The sequence below is a fragment of the Podarcis bocagei genome (genome assembly GCF_964188305.1).
Source record: "Podarcis bocagei genome assembly, contig: HAP1_SCAFFOLD_44, whole genome shotgun sequence".
NCBI classification, from domain to species: domain Eukaryota; kingdom Metazoa; phylum Chordata; class Lepidosauria; order Squamata; family Lacertidae; genus Podarcis; species Podarcis bocagei.
In genome coordinates this window covers 223,870-239,989 of record NW_027670336.1, presented here as the reverse complement: position 1 = coordinate 239,989, position 16,120 = coordinate 223,870, and the positions used below count along the sequence as shown (strand labels likewise).

Here is a 16,120-nt window from a genome sequence, read left to right as displayed (position 1 = left end):
CGCTTAGTCGTGTCCGACTCTTCGTGATCCCAGGGACCAGAGCACGCCAGGCACTCCTGTCTTCCACTGCCTCCCGCAGTTTGCTCAAACTCATGCTCGTAGCTTCGAGAACACTGTCCAACCATCTTGTCCTCTGTCATCCCCTTCTCCTTGTGCCCTCCATCTTTCCCAACATCAGGGTCTTTTCCAGGGAGTCTTCTCTTCTCATGAGGTGGCCAAAGTATTGGAGCCTCAGCTTCAGGGTCTGTCCTTCCAGTGAGCACTCAGGGCTGATTTCCTTAAGATTGGATAGGTTTGATCTTCTTGCAGTCCATGGGACTCTCAAGAGTCTCCTCTAGCAACATAATTCAAAAGCATCCATTCTTTGGTGATAAGCCTTCTTTATGCTACAGCGCTCATTTGCATTCATCACTACTGGGAAAACCAGAGCTTTAACTATATGGACCTTTGTTGGCAAGGTGATGTCTCTGCTTTTAAAGATACTATCTAAGTTGGTCATTGCTTTTCTCTCAAAAAGCAGGCGTCTTTAAATTTCGTGACTGCTGTCAACATCTGCAGTGATCATGGAGCCCAAGGAAATAAAATCTCTCACTGCCTCCATTTCTTCCCCTTCTATTTGCCAGGAGGTGATGGGCCCAGTGGCCATGATCTTCCTTTTTTTGATGTTGAGCTTCAGACCATATTTTGCACTCTCCTCTTTCACCCTCATTAAAAGGTTCTTTAATTCCTCCTCACTTTCTGCCCTCAAGGTTGTGTCATCTGCATATCTGATATTTCTTCCGGCAATCTTAATTTTGCTTTAGGATTCATCCAGCCCAGCCTTTCGCATGATGAATTCTGCATATAAGTTAAATAAGCAGGGAGACAGTATGCAGCCTTGCCGTACTCCTTTCCCAATTTTGAACCAATCAGTTGTTCCATATCCAGTTCTAACTGTAGCTTCTTGTCCGACATAGAGATTTCTCAGGAGACAGATGAAAAGATCAGGCACTCCCATTTCTTTAAGAACTTGCCATAGTTTGCTGTGGTCGACACAGTCAAAGGCTTTTGCATAGTAAATGAGGCAGAAGTAGATGTCTTTCTAGAACTCTAGCTTTCTCCATAATCCAGCGCATGTTTGCAATTTGGTCTCTGGTTCCTCTGCCCCTTCGAAATCCAGCTTGCACTTCTGGGAGTTCTCGGTCCACATAGTGCTTAAGCCTGCCTTATAGAATTTTAAGCATAACCTTGCTTATGTGATTTGAGTGCAATTGTGCAGTAGTTGGAGCATTCTTTGGCACTGCCCTTCTTTGGGATTGGGATGTAGACTGATCTTCTCCAATCTTCTGGCCACTGCTGAGTTTTCCAAACTTGCTGGCATATTGAGTGTAGCACCTTAACAGTATCATCTTTTAAAATTTTAAATAATTCAGCTGGAATATCATCACTTCCACTGGCCTTGTTATTAGCAGTGCTTTCTAAGGCCCATTTGACTTCACTCTCCAGGATGTCTGGCTCAAGGTCAGCAACCACACTACCTGGGGTGTATGAGACATCCATATCTTTCTAGTATAATTCATCTGTGTATTCTTGCCAGCTCTTCTTGATGTCTTCTGCTTCTGTTAGGTCCTTACCACTTTTGTCCTTTATTATGGTAATCTGTGTACAAAGTGTTCCTTTCATATCTCCAATTTTCTTGAACAGATCTCTGCTTTTTCCCATTCTATTGTTTTCCTCTATTTCTTTGCATAGCTTCTCTGAGTTATTCAAGTCCCTTCGCCATGGCAAGGCAGTGATCTATGAAGGGGATTTTGATCACTACTGTGTATCAAAGAAAGCAACATTCAACAATTCATCAGAATCCAATAATAAATATGTTGGTTAACAACACAGGTAATGAACACATACTCAATTTGACGCGCAGTGCAAATTAATAATGCAGAGTTCTTATGTGAAAGAATAAGAGCTTTACTGAGTTAAAATTAACTTTAAAAAAAAAACATGGTTCCAAACAGTTTGACTGAGATTACATACTGACTCTGCTCACAACTGAGGCAGACTTACTCTGACTGAAATCATACAGAGAACACAGAGAGAAAATGGCTGCCAAGTCACATGTCAGAGTGACTCAACAGTTAGCAGTTAGGCCTGAATGACTTTAGTAGACCCAAATGATTGTGCAGTCCCAGCACCTCCCAGCCTGTTTCCTGCTTCTGCTCTCATGTGTCTTTGTCATACGACACAACACCCTTCAGTTCTTCTCCATTTATTCCGGAGCCTCTAATCCCTTTTTGTCTCCATTGCAGATTCTGATGAATCGGAAATCGAGAACAAAGGTGACCGTGAAAAAATCCCCAGAGAGGAGAAGCCACGTAAAAATTTGGAGTGTGGAGAAAGCTGCAGTGAGAGCTCCCATTACACTTACCATCAACAAAATCTTATTGGAAATAAACTCTATCAGTGCATGGAATGTGGAAAAAGCTTCAGTCACAGCCAGAATCTTGCTTCCCATCAAAGAATTCATACAGGGGAGAAACCCTATCAGTGTGTGGAATGTGGAAAGAGCTTCAGTAAGAAGTACAGTCTCACTTCCCATCAAAGAATTCATACAGGGGAGAAACCCTATCAGTGTGTGGAATGTGGAAAGAGCTTCAGTAACAGCCACAATCTCACTTCCCATCAAAGACTTCATACAGGGGAGAAACCTTATCAGTGCATGAAATGTGGAAAGAGCTTCAGTCAGAGCTCCCATCTCACTTCCCATCAAAGAATTCATACAGGGGAGAAACCCTATCAGTGTGTGGAATGTGGAAAGAGCTTCACTGATAGCTCCTCTCTCACCTCCCATCAAAGGATTCATACAGGGGAGAAACCTTATCAGTGCATGAAATGTGGAAAGAGCTTCAGTCAGAGCTCCCATCTCACTTCCCATCAAAGAATTCATACAGGGGAGAAACCCTGTCAGTGTGTGGAATGTGGAAAGAGCTTCACTGATTGCTCCTCTCTCACCTCCCATCAAAGGATTCATACAGGGGAGAAACCTTATCAGTGCATGAAATGTGGAAAGAGCTTCAGTCAGAGCTCCCATCTCACTTCCCATCAAAGAATTCATACAGGAGACAAACCCTATCAGTGTGTGGAATGTGGAAAGAGCTTCACTCATGCCTTCTGTCTCACTACCCATCAAAGGATTCATACAGGGGAGAAACCTTATCAGTGTGTGGAATGTGGAAAGAGCTTCAGTCAGAGCTCTCATCTCACTTCCCATCAAAGAATTCATACAGGAGACAAACCCTATCAGTGTGTGGAATGTGGAAAGAGCTTCAGTCACAGCCACCATTTCACTTCCCATCAAAGAATTCATACAGGGTTGAAACCCTATCAGTGTGTGGAATGTGGAAAGAGCTTCACTCATGCCTTCTGTCTCACTACCCATCAAAGGATTCATACAAAGGTGGGAAAAACCATTATACAGCTTTAGAATCCAGGCTTTGGCTAATTGACGTGTATGAAGATCAAAGTATTATGGGCCTTAATTTATGATGAGTTAAAAAAAGTGTTTGGAATAACCTTTCTAAAAAGACCAGAGGGATTTCTGTTAAGTATTGTTGGCAGGGACATCCCAAATGCCTTTAGAGAGGTATTCCTATATGCAACAGCCACAGCTCAGACTTGGGTGGGAAAGGGGTGGAAGGTAGACAATAACGGACTGGCATAATAAGCTACAAGAATTTGCTGAAATGGTGCAGTTGACAAATAGCCTGAGAGGCAATTCAAAACAAAAAATTATTTAAAAGTGGGATAGATCTATATTCAAAAATACAGTAAAGGTTCACTATCTATGCTAGCATTCAATTGACGTTGGAAAGAGTTGAGAAATAAGACCAAGGGTACATATTGATATAGGAATGTATTAGGAAAAAATGTAAAGAAATATACAATAATAAGAATACATTCATTTGTGAAAAAGGAATATACAACGGGATAGACAGGAAGTCCAAAGTGTTGGTACATATATGATTTTGGAATAATTTTTTGTCCTTGTTTTTTTTTTCCTTCTAGCATGTCAACTTTGTATACATGTTGAAAATTATAGTATAATAAACCTTGTAATGTAACATGATCATGTTTACCGATGTAACATAAGAACATTAATAAATAATTAAATAAGTACATCTAATGCCCTTTTAACATGTGATGTTTTGTGTTTTTACGTTTTGTTTTTATGTTGTAACCATCCTGAGACCTGTGGGTATAGGGAATAGGCGCCAACTCTTAAAGGCCTAGGGGTCTTTGGCCCATCCCCCAATAAAATATTTGAGGAAGCCACCCCCCAGTTTTTGGTGTGTTTTTTCCCCCAAACACAACCTTTTATCCTTCTCTTAAAAAATTAAAAAATAAACTCACAAAGGTCATGAGGAAAACAAAATACAAGAGACAAAATACAAACGTGGACAGGTCCCATCTTTCTGGGCAAAACGCAAAAGTTTCTTTAAAAGAGGCTTTCCCAACCTTGGGTCCCCAGCAGCTCCCGGACTACAGCTCCCATCATCCCTCCCTATTGGTCCTGCTAGCTAGGGATGATGGGAGCCGTAGTCCAAAACCAGTTGGAGACCCAAGTTTGCTTTAAAGGGAAAGTAGGCTGGCTCTGTGACACCCTCTGCTGGACAAAAGGACTGCCCCAGAATCTGAACCCCCCCCCCAGTACTGCTAATTGGAATTTAAAGAGCCCAAAACAGAAGTTTGATTGGCACTTCAACCTCTAGGGAGCTTCTAGGTGCTTTCTGCGCCACCTAGAGTACCCACAGAATTGTGGCGTCTACTGGCAACACACAAAGGAGAACAAATGAAAGACAAACACAAGGGGCAGGAAAAAACCTGGAAAGGGCCATACCAAATGGGCATCCGGTGTGAAGAGGTCACTTTCCCCACTGCTGAACAATGCCACAGGTAGAGGAGATGGAATGCTAGAAGTGTCTCCGGGGCAAGGGGAGCTGCTGGGAAATTGAACTATGGGCTCAAAGTATTACTTTTTTTAAAAGTTGTTGCCATTATAGGCATTGCCATTCAAATGGCGTGCATGCATCATGTGATTGATTGTGCAAGGCGGGCCTTACCTGGCTCCCCACCAATATTTTATTCAAGTCGGCAGCACTGGGTCATGTGGTTTCCAAATTAGATAAAAGACATGAATCTCCTTCCTTTGCACATGTTCCAGCTTGTCAATATCCTCATTTATTCTTTTTAAATTCTAAAACTTTTTGTACTAGATTCTGGCTCCTGTAATGTTAAAACTAAGTCATCTGCGAATGCTTTCAGTTTATATTGTTTCACTCCGAACTGTATCCCTTGTATTTGCCGGTCCCTCCTAATCATGTTCAGCAGCACCTCCAGGACTGATATAAATAATAGGGGGGATAGGGGGCACCCCTGGCGTGTTCCTTTTTCAATATGGAACTCTTCTGTCACCACATTGTTCACTATCAACTTAGCTTTTTGTTCTGAATAAATTGCTTCTATGCCATTTTCAAACCCCCGTCCCACTCCCATCCCTTCCAAGTTTTTCTTCATAAATTTCCAAGAAATGTTGTCAAAGGCCTTCTCTGCGTCAATAAAAATTAACACTGCTTTAGTGTTGATATCTGTTTGCAAAAGTTCCAGAATATCTATGATATTCCTAGTATTGTCAAACAAATGCCTACCAGGGAGAAAGCCTGCTTGGTCCTTATGAATTACTTCATTTAAAACCTTTTTCAATCTACTTGCCAAAATGTCTGCAAATATTTTGTAATCCACATTTAGGAGTGAGATGGGACGGTAGTTCCTAAGTTGAGTCTTTTCAGTTTCCACTTTAGGTATCAATGTGATGAAGGCTTCTTTCCACGTGTCCGGTGCCCTTCCTCCCCCCATAATCTGATTACAAACCTCCATTAGTGGTTGTATCAAATAGTCTTTTAATGTCTTGTAGTACTTGGAGGTAAGCCCATCTGGGCCTGGAGATTTGCCCAGCTGCATATTCTGAATGGCATCCTCAATTTCCTGTTGTGTTATTTTACAGTTCAGAATTGATCTCTTCTCCTGAGATAATTCTGGTAAACCGTTGAGTTTCAAAAACCGTTCCATCTCAGACACTTCCTCAGGCCCTTGTGTGTACAACTTTTTAAAGTATTTCTGGAAACACTTTCTAATTTCACCTGGTTTCTGGATATTTTCCCCTTCCACCTCTAGATTGGTAACATAGTTAAGTTTCTGTCTTTTTTTCAACTGCCATGCCAGCAGTTTCCCACATTTATTCGCTGACTCAAAAGATCTTTGTTTCATTTGTTTAATTTTCCATTCCACTTCTTGATTTATCAGCTTCAGATATTGTGCCTGATGGAATTTAATTTCTCGCAGAATCTCTTTTGATTTTGGTTTAGATCTCAATCTTTTCTCTCCGTCTCTTATCTTCTCTAATATTTTATCCTTTTTTCCATTCCAGAGTTTTTTCTTAATCGTGTTTTGTTGTATCAGAAACCCTCTCATTACAGCTTTACTTGCGTCCCAGATCGTTCTTTTTTCCACCGAAGTGTTCAAATTGATTTCAAAATAATCCTTTAAAGTTTTTTGGGCCTTCTTTACAATCTCTTGGTCTCTAAACAGGGTGTCATTCATTTTCCATCTGAAGGAGCCGGCTGGAGTAAGTCTCAGTTCCATTTTCAGGGCGTTGTGGTCGGAGCAAGTCTTTGGGCAGATTTCCACTCTTGTAGTCTTTGGCGCCAGCCCTCTAGTTATCCAGATTTGGTCGATTCTTGTCCATGACAAATGGGCCTCAGAAAAAAAAGTTCCTTCTCTGCCTAGGGGGTTCCTTGTCCGCCAAATATCAATCAAGTCCATATTGTCTGCCAGTTCAAAAAAGGTTTTCGGTAGTCTGCCATCTTTGGTTAAATTTTGATTTTGTGACTTATCCATAAAGGTAGAGACCACCCCATTCATATCTCCCATCATAATGATGTTCGAGTAGTCCAGATAGTCCAATAATGTCTCATGCAGCTTCTTGTAAAATTCCGATTTCCCCTCGTTTGGTGCATAGATTCCTAGTATCAAAACTTTTTCTCCTTGGGTTTGTATTTCAATTGCCAGGATTCTTCCTTGTTCATCTTTAAACAAAAATTTCGGTGCTAGGTTCTCCTTTGCGTAAATCACCACGCCTCTCTTTTTTACTTTATCTGATGAGATAAATTCTTGGCCTAATCTTTTATTTATTAACACTTTCCTGTGGAGCCTAGTCACATGTGTTTCTTGCAAACAAATTATGTCCAAATGTTCTTTTTTCAAAATATGGAAAATCTTTTTTCGTTTTTCCGGGGAATTTACTCCATTAATGTTCCAACTGTACAGCTGTAGAGACATCCTGTACCAATCTGTTGTTGCTCTTTATGGGGTGTCCTCTTTTTTGTCTGGTTCCGAGAGAGAAGGTGTTGGCTCTTTTCCCGGCTGAGGCGTAGGCCAAGGAACTGCTATTCCCTTCTGCAGATCCTCTTCGTTGTCGTGCAGGAACTTCTGGTTGTCCTCTTTTGTTTTGATTCTAACCTTCTTTCCTTTGTATTTAAATGATAAACCTTGTGGGAACTCCCACCTGTATGGTATCCCGTTGCTTCTCAAAAGTCTTGCTAGATCAGTATATGTAGCTCTGAGATCCAATAGTTGTTTAGGGGTATCCTTGTAGATCTCTGCTCTTCTGTCCTGGATCTCGAGTGATTTATTAAAATGTAGGTCAAGTATTTTGTCTCTCTCCTGTTTGGTCCTCAAAATGATCAGACAGTCTCTGGGCCTGTCCTTCTTTACCACTCTTCCCAATCTGAACGCAGTTGTTATTTTAAAGTCTTTATCTTCTTCTATACCCCAGAACTTAGAAAATTCTGTTGTCAAGTAACTGGTCAAATCTTCTTTTTCAAGCTCTGGGATGGATCGTAGCCTTAAATTATTTTCCCAATTTCTCAATTCTGTCATAGACAGGTAGGCCTGCTGGTCACTGATGTGCTTATGTAGTGGCTTTACCTCTCCTTTCAATTCGTCCACTTTCTGGTTCGCTTGGTCCGCCTTTAGGTTCACAGCCTCTGCCAATTTCCTATTCTCAGAAGTGGCGTCTTCTAGATTCCCAATTGCTTGAGAATGTTGTGCCACTTGTTCAGATAGTTTTGTAATAGAGGATGTAGCTAAGTCAATTTTTGCTGTTTGATCATCAACCTTCTTGTTTAAAATTGCGAATTGTTGTAACATTTCCTTTAGAAGTGTATCAGATCCCCCTGCAGCCATATCCTCTGTTGTTGGCTGTTCAGCTTCCTTTAATTCAGCTGTTGTTGAAGGTTCAATTCCCTTTAATTCAGCTGTTGTTGGAGGTTCAAGTCCCTTTAGTACAGCAGGGACTGATGATCTGCGTGACTGAGAAGTCAAAGTTGTTTGCACAAGTTGGCCTTTCCCTGCTTTCGCTTTTGCAGATCTTGTTTTCGGAGGGCCACTCATTCCACACCTGTCTATGAGCCAAGGTCAAATTAACTATTGTTCCATGAGAAAGACAGTTCCTCAGTGTAGATAATAAAACAGCAGAGAGTCAAAACGAATTTGGTTCCCAGGAATTTGTAAATCCCAAGCTCCACTAGAGGGAGTATTGTTACAGTTCAGGAAAGAAAGAAAAGGATTTAGCCGCCATTAAAGTCCCTGCAGCTAAAAAAGAAAAACTTTACAATAGTCCTTAAAACTTTTTCCACATGCCGAGCCTCTCCCAGGTTACTCTTGAATTTCTTCTGGGGGGTGCAAGTTACAGTTGCATAATTGTATCTTCCAATAGTGCCCAAATATAACAGAGTAACAATTTCAGATATACTATTGTATCCGCAAAGACAGCTCCTCTCACTGTCAGCCCGAGATCTGGTTTCTTATATTTTTAAAGCCCCCAAAAGGAGGAAAGTTCTCAGTTTAAATCACCCTAGTGATAAAAGAAAAAAGAAGACTTGCCTTTCCTTTTCATTACCAAATCCTCCAACGCACGATACTTCCCGGTTTCATATCCTTTTCCGCTGCTTCCAGCTTGTCAATTCTTTGCCTTTGATCTTTAAGCCTTGCCGGGAGACGGACTTCCTTTTTTTCGTCTCCCGCTTTCAGCCAATTTCCAAAAATTTGTAATCCAATATAGAGTAATCCTTACTCACGAGTAGATAATTTAGAATCCAGTGTTTAAGGAAGAAAGGTCAGCGCTCATCAGCAGCAGCCGCGCGGCTTTGCTCCCGCAGAAAGAGCGATGAACTCACAGCACCGCTTCCCCTCCGCGCTTCCGGAGCCCCTTACGGGGTCCCTTCTTCGTTTTGGGGGTCGCTCTAGGTGCCCGCCGAGTCCCACGGCCACGAGCTCACTCTGCCCGTGGTTTTCCTTAGTGGATCGTCGCTGTGCCGTAGCGAACGATCCTTTCCTGCGGAGCCCCTCTTTAGGAACTAAAGAGGACCGCCATTGCATGTTTCGCGCCGCCTCCGGAAGTCACTGGGTCATGTGGTTTCCAAATTAGATAAAAGACATGAATCTCCTTCCTTTGCACATGTTCCAGCTTGTCAATATCCTCATTTATTCTTTTTAAATTTTATTTGCGTTCATCTGAAGATTTTACAATATAAACATACAGGATGAAAGCATGGCTTTCTCAAAAACAAGTGAAGCCAAAGAAATCTCTCCTTTTCTTTTCTTTTTTTGGATGGAGTTACAAACTTTGTTGATCAGGGAACTGCTTTGGAAATTGTGCATCTCGATTTCAGTAAGGCTTTTGACAAAGTCCTCTGTGATGTTTATGTGAGGAAGCTGGTAAAATGTGGGCTGAATGAGGTAACTTAGGTGGATTTGACTGACCGAACCCAAAGAGGACTCCTTCATGGGTCCTCCTCATCCTGGGGAAAAGTGACAAGAGGGGTGCTGCAGGATTCTGTCCTGGGCCCGTTGTTGTTCAACGTCTTGATAAATGACATGGATGAAGGAACTGAGGGGATGCTCATCACATTTGCAGACAACACCAAAGGGATTATAATGGTGTCCTCTCTCTCTTTCAGCAACAGACAGGGAGACACAGAACAGTGCAAAAGCACAGCAGAGCGGAAGAGGTAAGACTGACTTCTGTTCTTACACTTTCCAAGCCTAGGAAACTAAACAGGTTCATGTTCAAAATGAACTTTCTTAAACACCCTTTTTGTTTAGTATCCCAAACCAAGCGCTGCCAAAGGAAAATGGATATTATTTATGTATGCTACACCAGCGGCCAGAATCTTGATTGCACAATATTGGAAGACAGAAGACATACCATCAAAGGAACAATGGCAAGAAAAACAGAGTTGGATAAGCTAACGGATAAACTATGAGAAAAGGACAAAAAGGACTTCAAAAGAGTCTGGGAACCATTTACAGTCTATTTGCAGAAACTACAAAATGGACTGGATTCACTGGCAGGGTTTGAATAAACGTTCACAACTTTATTTCAGTTACAGATAGGTAGCCGTGTTGGTCTGCCATAGTCAAAATAAAAAAATTCCTTCCAGTAGCACCTTAAAGACCAGTGTGTATCTGAAGAAGTGTGCATGCACACGAAAGCTCATACCAAGAACTAACTTAGTTGGTCTTTAAGGTGCTACTGGAAGGAATTTTTTTATTTTAACTTTATTTCAGTAACAGATACTTTAGAGAAATGATTTGGGAAATTGCTTTTATATAAGAAAAGCAGGATACAACAAATAAAGCTAAATAACTCAGCAGAGGGGAAGTTGAGGGAAGTCCAGAGGAAGGGAGGGAAAACAATGGTAAATAACATGATGATTGAGATCTGTATTTTTATTTGTTATAAAATTCAATAAATATTCATTTTATTTAAAAAAAGAAAGTAAACAGAGACATGTGACATACTAGCCACATATCCAGCAACGGGAGGAGTGAATTGCTAACACAACACACATGATTGCAGGTGTTACAGAAATGACCTGGGGTGGCAAATCTTTAAAGTTGTCACAATGTGTTCAATTCTGGGCATCACTGAAGGAGAAGGGACGTGTCTGCAAGCATTGGAGAGTGAATTTTAAGTTATGGTGGGGTGGGGTGGGGTGGGGTGATGGGCTGAAATTTAGCCAAGCTTTGCTCTTTGGTAGAAAAAGATTGAAGGATTGGTTTTCAGAGTTTGGAATAGAGGTGAAAGCGGTGATGTTTTGGAGCAGAGCTGGCGATATCAAGCATTTGAGTGATTATCTGGGGATTTTCATCACTTTGTCTGTTATTCAAATCAGACTTCAAATAGGCTAAAGTCAAGCCAAAGTTTAAAGCACATACAAATTCATAATTAGGTGGAATGTGCCTTGACCAAACTTTTATTACTGGCTTTTGGTGGGAAAGTTGAGTTGTTGGGTTGTCTGAATGTTGAAGTTCTGATCTATTTAAAGTTTCAGATCTATAAGCCTGCTTGCTAAGCAAAAAGAAACAGGAAAGCATATGTATCAGAAATGTCTTAGGACATCAAACTGGGAAAGGGGATTTTAAACTAACTGAAAAGGTTTTATGCCCTTGGGAATCTGGTCTCTTAAATCTTAAATCTACTCCTTCGCCTTCCTTGAGTCCCTGGTAGGACAAGCCAATCCTGGCTTTATTCAAATGGTAATTTAGTCAGGTGATGCAACACTTCAAATAGTATAATAGATTGCTGAATCATGTACCCTGTACACGTACAGTGGCTATGTTAGTTTTAAAAAAGAAAAGAAAAAGTAGGTTCAAACCAAGAGGTGACAAAGCTATGCTCTGCACATGGAACTTGATTCAAATTTCTTTTTGTAAAATTGGGAGCCATTGAGGGAACTGCAGTGAGAAGGACCCCTTTTGTGTGTTTGTGTAAAATGGTTGGTTGCCCCAAATCTTTGCCCCAGGGGGTCACAAAGGGGAAATAAGGGTGAAGTACTGAACCATCAACATGGGACGCGGGTGGCGCTGTGGGTAAAACCTCAACGCCTAGGGCTTGCCGATCGCATGGTCGGCGGTTCGAATCCCCGTGGCGGGGTGAGCTCCCATCTTTCAGTCCCAGTTCCTGCCCACCTAGCAGTTCGAAAGCACCCTTAAAGTGCAAGTAGATAAATAGGGACCACTTTATAGCGGGAAGGTAAACGGCGTTCCGTGTTTTGTGAATCCATCACACAGGTGCCTCTGCCCCCCCCCCCCCGGACAGCAGAATAAAGCTCTTTCTCTGGATTTAACCCCTTGGTGTCAATTGACCCTTTTCGTCTCTGCCCCGGTGCAATATTTTCCTACCCATGGTTAAAAGGCCTAGAAAGGCTACAGGACGTCCAACATCCAAGATGCTGAGATCTACTCCCAGTAATAAAAAACCTGCCAGTGATCTACCCATTGTCTTTGCCCAGAGTTCTTGAGTTGTGGATCGACCAGTAGATCGCGATTGACCTGTTGCACATGCCTCCATTCTAGGAACAGCATCCCTGTTGCAGAATTTCACAGAAAGTCCCTAAGATGATTCCCCTTTCAGACAGGATACCTGAGCGTAAGCCAGCAGGGTCCTCCTCTCCGGCGGCCCCAGAACGGCCTCCGCTGTCCGGTGCTTGGACACTTGAAGGGCATGGAGGCCTCTCAGGGCAGCTGCCTGGCAGCTCTGCATCACCTGGAGCAAGAGATCTTGCTCGGGCTCCAGCAAAAGTCAGGCTGTCAGTTCCTCTCAACTGAAAGTGCAGAGTGGGGGGCAAAGAGCTCTGGCAGCAGGGGGAAGGTCCCTTTTCTTTCGAGGATCCTGTAGCACCCTGCTTGTGGTTAACGCTTAGCTGAAATGAAATATTCAACGCAGCAATAGAGAAATTAAGATAATAATTTATTTGTCAGACAAATAAATGATAGGCACAGTGGTATATGGTTACCAAAGCTCTGCCTGCCCTCCAGCCCTGATGGCCAGCACTTATATTTCCTCAACCCAGCCCCCTTGCTCCTCCTTTGGCTGCCTCTGTCCAGTCAGCCTGGTTGAAATTCCTATTGGCTGTTTGCTAGAACCAATCATAAAAGATACACCCATTTCCTATTACCTTTTATGGGAGAGAAAGAGCTATATTTCCTTCTATCCATAAATGGCAGACAAGTAGCCATATATCTTACATTTGCCTCGACAAGGCACCTTAATTACCAGATCACCTTTTGCCCCTGTTGCCCCTGCATTCCAAAACAAATGGCTAAAACAGATGGCTCATGGTATTAAGTTCTATCTAAACAGAGATCTTACTATTTACCTACTCTTAATTAGTGTTTTTGCAGCTTGATTGTATTCTGTAATATGTAGGGTCAGTGTAACCTTTGCTCCCAGCCTGTATTTCCCTTTTACAACCTTGGGAAACCTGTCTCCTGCTACTGCTTTAAATCAGGGGGGCCCTTGTCCAAAGTACTGCCAAAGTACTTAGCCAGCTGGTTTTCTGCCTGGCAGGAAACATTTGCAAATCTTTAAGTTCATTTTAAAATACAGGCCTTGATCAGATACCTCAATCCTATTCGGAATAAGGGAATTTCCCTGTAAAAAAAGGGAAATGTTGACAGCTATGCTCTCCCTACTCGTTTCCTCCAATACTCACCATTGCTGGATGAAGAAAGCCTGTGGCACATCTTCAAGAAGAGAAAAACAAGTAATAAATGAAATAAGAAACTGAGAAAATAAGAATCCACTGATTGCCTTGCCTTGTCCTCCATCAACTGCCACCAACTGCTCTCTCCTCCATTCGCCTCACTGCTAACCCAAAATGGCCACCTGCATGTCTATGGCTTTTACTGGTCTTTGTCACCATGGCAACCCCCTCCCCCTGGACCTGGGCCCACATGGCTCCACCTATTGGGAGATGATCTATAATGAAATGAAAAAAAGGTTTTAAGATAACCTTTGTTAAAAGATCAGAAGCGTTTTTATTAGGTATTTTAGGGCAGGATTTACCAAAAATTAAGAATAATCCATTCATGTATGTGACAACAGTGGCCAGAATTTTACTAGCTCAAAGATGGAAAGGCGATGAAATACCAGCGAAAGAACACTGGCAAGAAAAGTTGATGGAATACGCTGAAATGGCGAAGCTAATTCAGAGACTTAAAGATAAGGACAATAATGACTTTTAAAAGGATTGGGAACCTTTTAAGATGTATATACAGAAACAATGCATAGAAATGAACTCACTGGCAGGATTTGAGTGATACACTTACAATGGACAAATACAAACAGAAAATGCAGTTATGAGGTAAAAATGAGATGGAAGAGACAAATGTTATAACCTTCATTTTAATATATAAGAAGTACAAATTTATAAGCAAAAGAAACAGAGGTGTTATAAACCAGGAAGGGAAGTTGGGGGAATTCGCATGGCGGGGGGGGGGGTGTTAATTGAAATTGTAAAATGAAATTTGAATATTTGATTATGTTAAAATTTCTTTAATTAAGCTATTTTAAAAGAAAAGAAAAGAAAGAAAAGAAAAGAAAAGCAATGGCTCCTCTTACTTAAGGGCCCCACAGACCTCATGGGACACAAGAGCAGATTCCCTTGTTGCTTTTTTGAGTCGACCAGCAATGGGGGTTGCATTTCCTTATTTACAGGAGGGCTGCTGCTAAAGCACATGACATGCTCTTCACACTTAGTTATCTATTAGGAACAAAGGCACAAATTATTGTATGCGTGTTTGTATTTGCAAACTACCCCAGTCTCTGAGGGGTGAGATTCCAGGGGTCCCAGGCGCTTCCCCATCTTCGGTTTCCTTGGAACGAAAGTCAGCGGAGACTGTGGCGTCTTTACGATATCTAGTCTTATTTACTCACATACACAACCGGAGTGTAGGACGGAGGGGCTCACAGCATCAAGACCCGAACAGATCTTGCTTCTCTATTAGTCGCAGCTTTGGATCCGGCACAGAGCAAGCTGGTTTCGGGGTTTCCCACAACTCTCTCTGGGTCTTGCTTTCCTACCTAGCAGCCAGGTGAGATGGGAGGGGGGAGGACAGCCCCCCCATTAGCTGCAGCTCTTGCAACCCAGCTCCTTCGTTGGGGATGCTGAGGAGGACACTCTATGGCCAGGAAAGGCCCTTGTCTTGCCAAGAAACTTGTCTGTGGGAATCGTGCATCCATAATGCTATGGAAAGGGTGAATGTCTTCTAGAATTCTCTGGTGTCACCAGAAGAGGAAGCCGTTCTTTTCAGTTAGGTCTGTTCTCAACTGCAGAGGATGAGTAGCCTTGGGAGCCTCTTGGGGAGATGGAAGTGATGAAAGGACTGAATCCATGAGGGAGAGCTACTTGCTCTGAGATGGGGGAACCTTCGGGCAAAGGCCTACAGAGAAGGGATGCTGTTGGCTGCTGGTTTCTGTTGCTCCCCACTTTCCCAAAGGGCGTAACATCAGAGGTCCTGCGGGAGGAAAGATCGTCTTGGAGTCAGGGGCCAATCTGGGCCAAAGCGGCCCCCACTGCCCCCACCACGGAGTCCCTGGCACTCCTGGACCATGAGGGTTGCTAACTTTGGTTGTGGACCAAATTGGGGGTCAAACTGTCAGTATTTCATTCTCCCATTGCTAGTGTACCATGATATCCATGTTTACACCTTCTGTACTGTCTGTGTAAGAATGGAAGTCAGTCTGTAAATCACTTCTGGCCTTTGTACTCTTCTACTCTGACCGAGGAGGAGACGCATGTGGAAGACAGCTCACACCATGTTTCTTTGTTATTTTCCGCTGTAAATAAAGCTTGATGTCACATTTTAACACAGTTTGCAGCACATCTGCAAAGAGAAGGACATGGGGACAGGTGAGTCCCTCCCTGAACACCTGGCAAGGCTATTCCAAGAGTTTTCTCCTGGATTCCAAGTCCTACTGCAGGGGAGGAGGGACATCCCACGCCTTGGGGGCAAATCCTGGCCTCCTTCTACCAGAATGTGGCTCCCCAGGCTAAGGAGATGGTCAATATCCGGTTCCACTCCACCCTTTAAAAATTTAAATATCAAAACAGATCCCAACTTTCAGAGCATGTAAATCACAGGAGTGGAAAGACCTCTGCTCCACTCACAGAAATGGGACTATACCTCCTTCTCCCACCTTTAAAGTATACGTAAGGAACCTCAACTTCACTCTTCAAGC

The 16,120-nt window shown here is 42.5% G+C and overlaps 1 protein-coding gene and 1 long non-coding RNA gene across 4 annotated transcripts in view; one reads left to right on the top strand and one right to left on the bottom strand.

The window, feature by feature from the left end:
* LOC308579490 overlaps positions 1-16,120 on the bottom strand; it is a 76,416-nt gene that overhangs the window by 35,872 nt on the left and 24,424 nt on the right. The window lies entirely within an intron of this gene.
* LOC308579479 (uncharacterized protein) overlaps positions 1-16,120 on the top strand; it is a 67,032-nt gene that overhangs the window by 28,883 nt on the left and 22,029 nt on the right. For 2 of the 3 annotated variants that reach the window (XM_081214029.1, XM_081214033.1), the window contains one exon: positions 2,286-2,556. The exons of the other annotated variant lie outside the window; for it this stretch is intronic. In XM_081214029.1, coding sequence (XP_081070155.1) covers positions 2,286-2,556 — 271 coding nt within the window. The remainder of the gene's footprint in view (positions 1-2,285; positions 2,557-16,120) is intronic. 3 annotated transcript variants of the gene reach the window in all.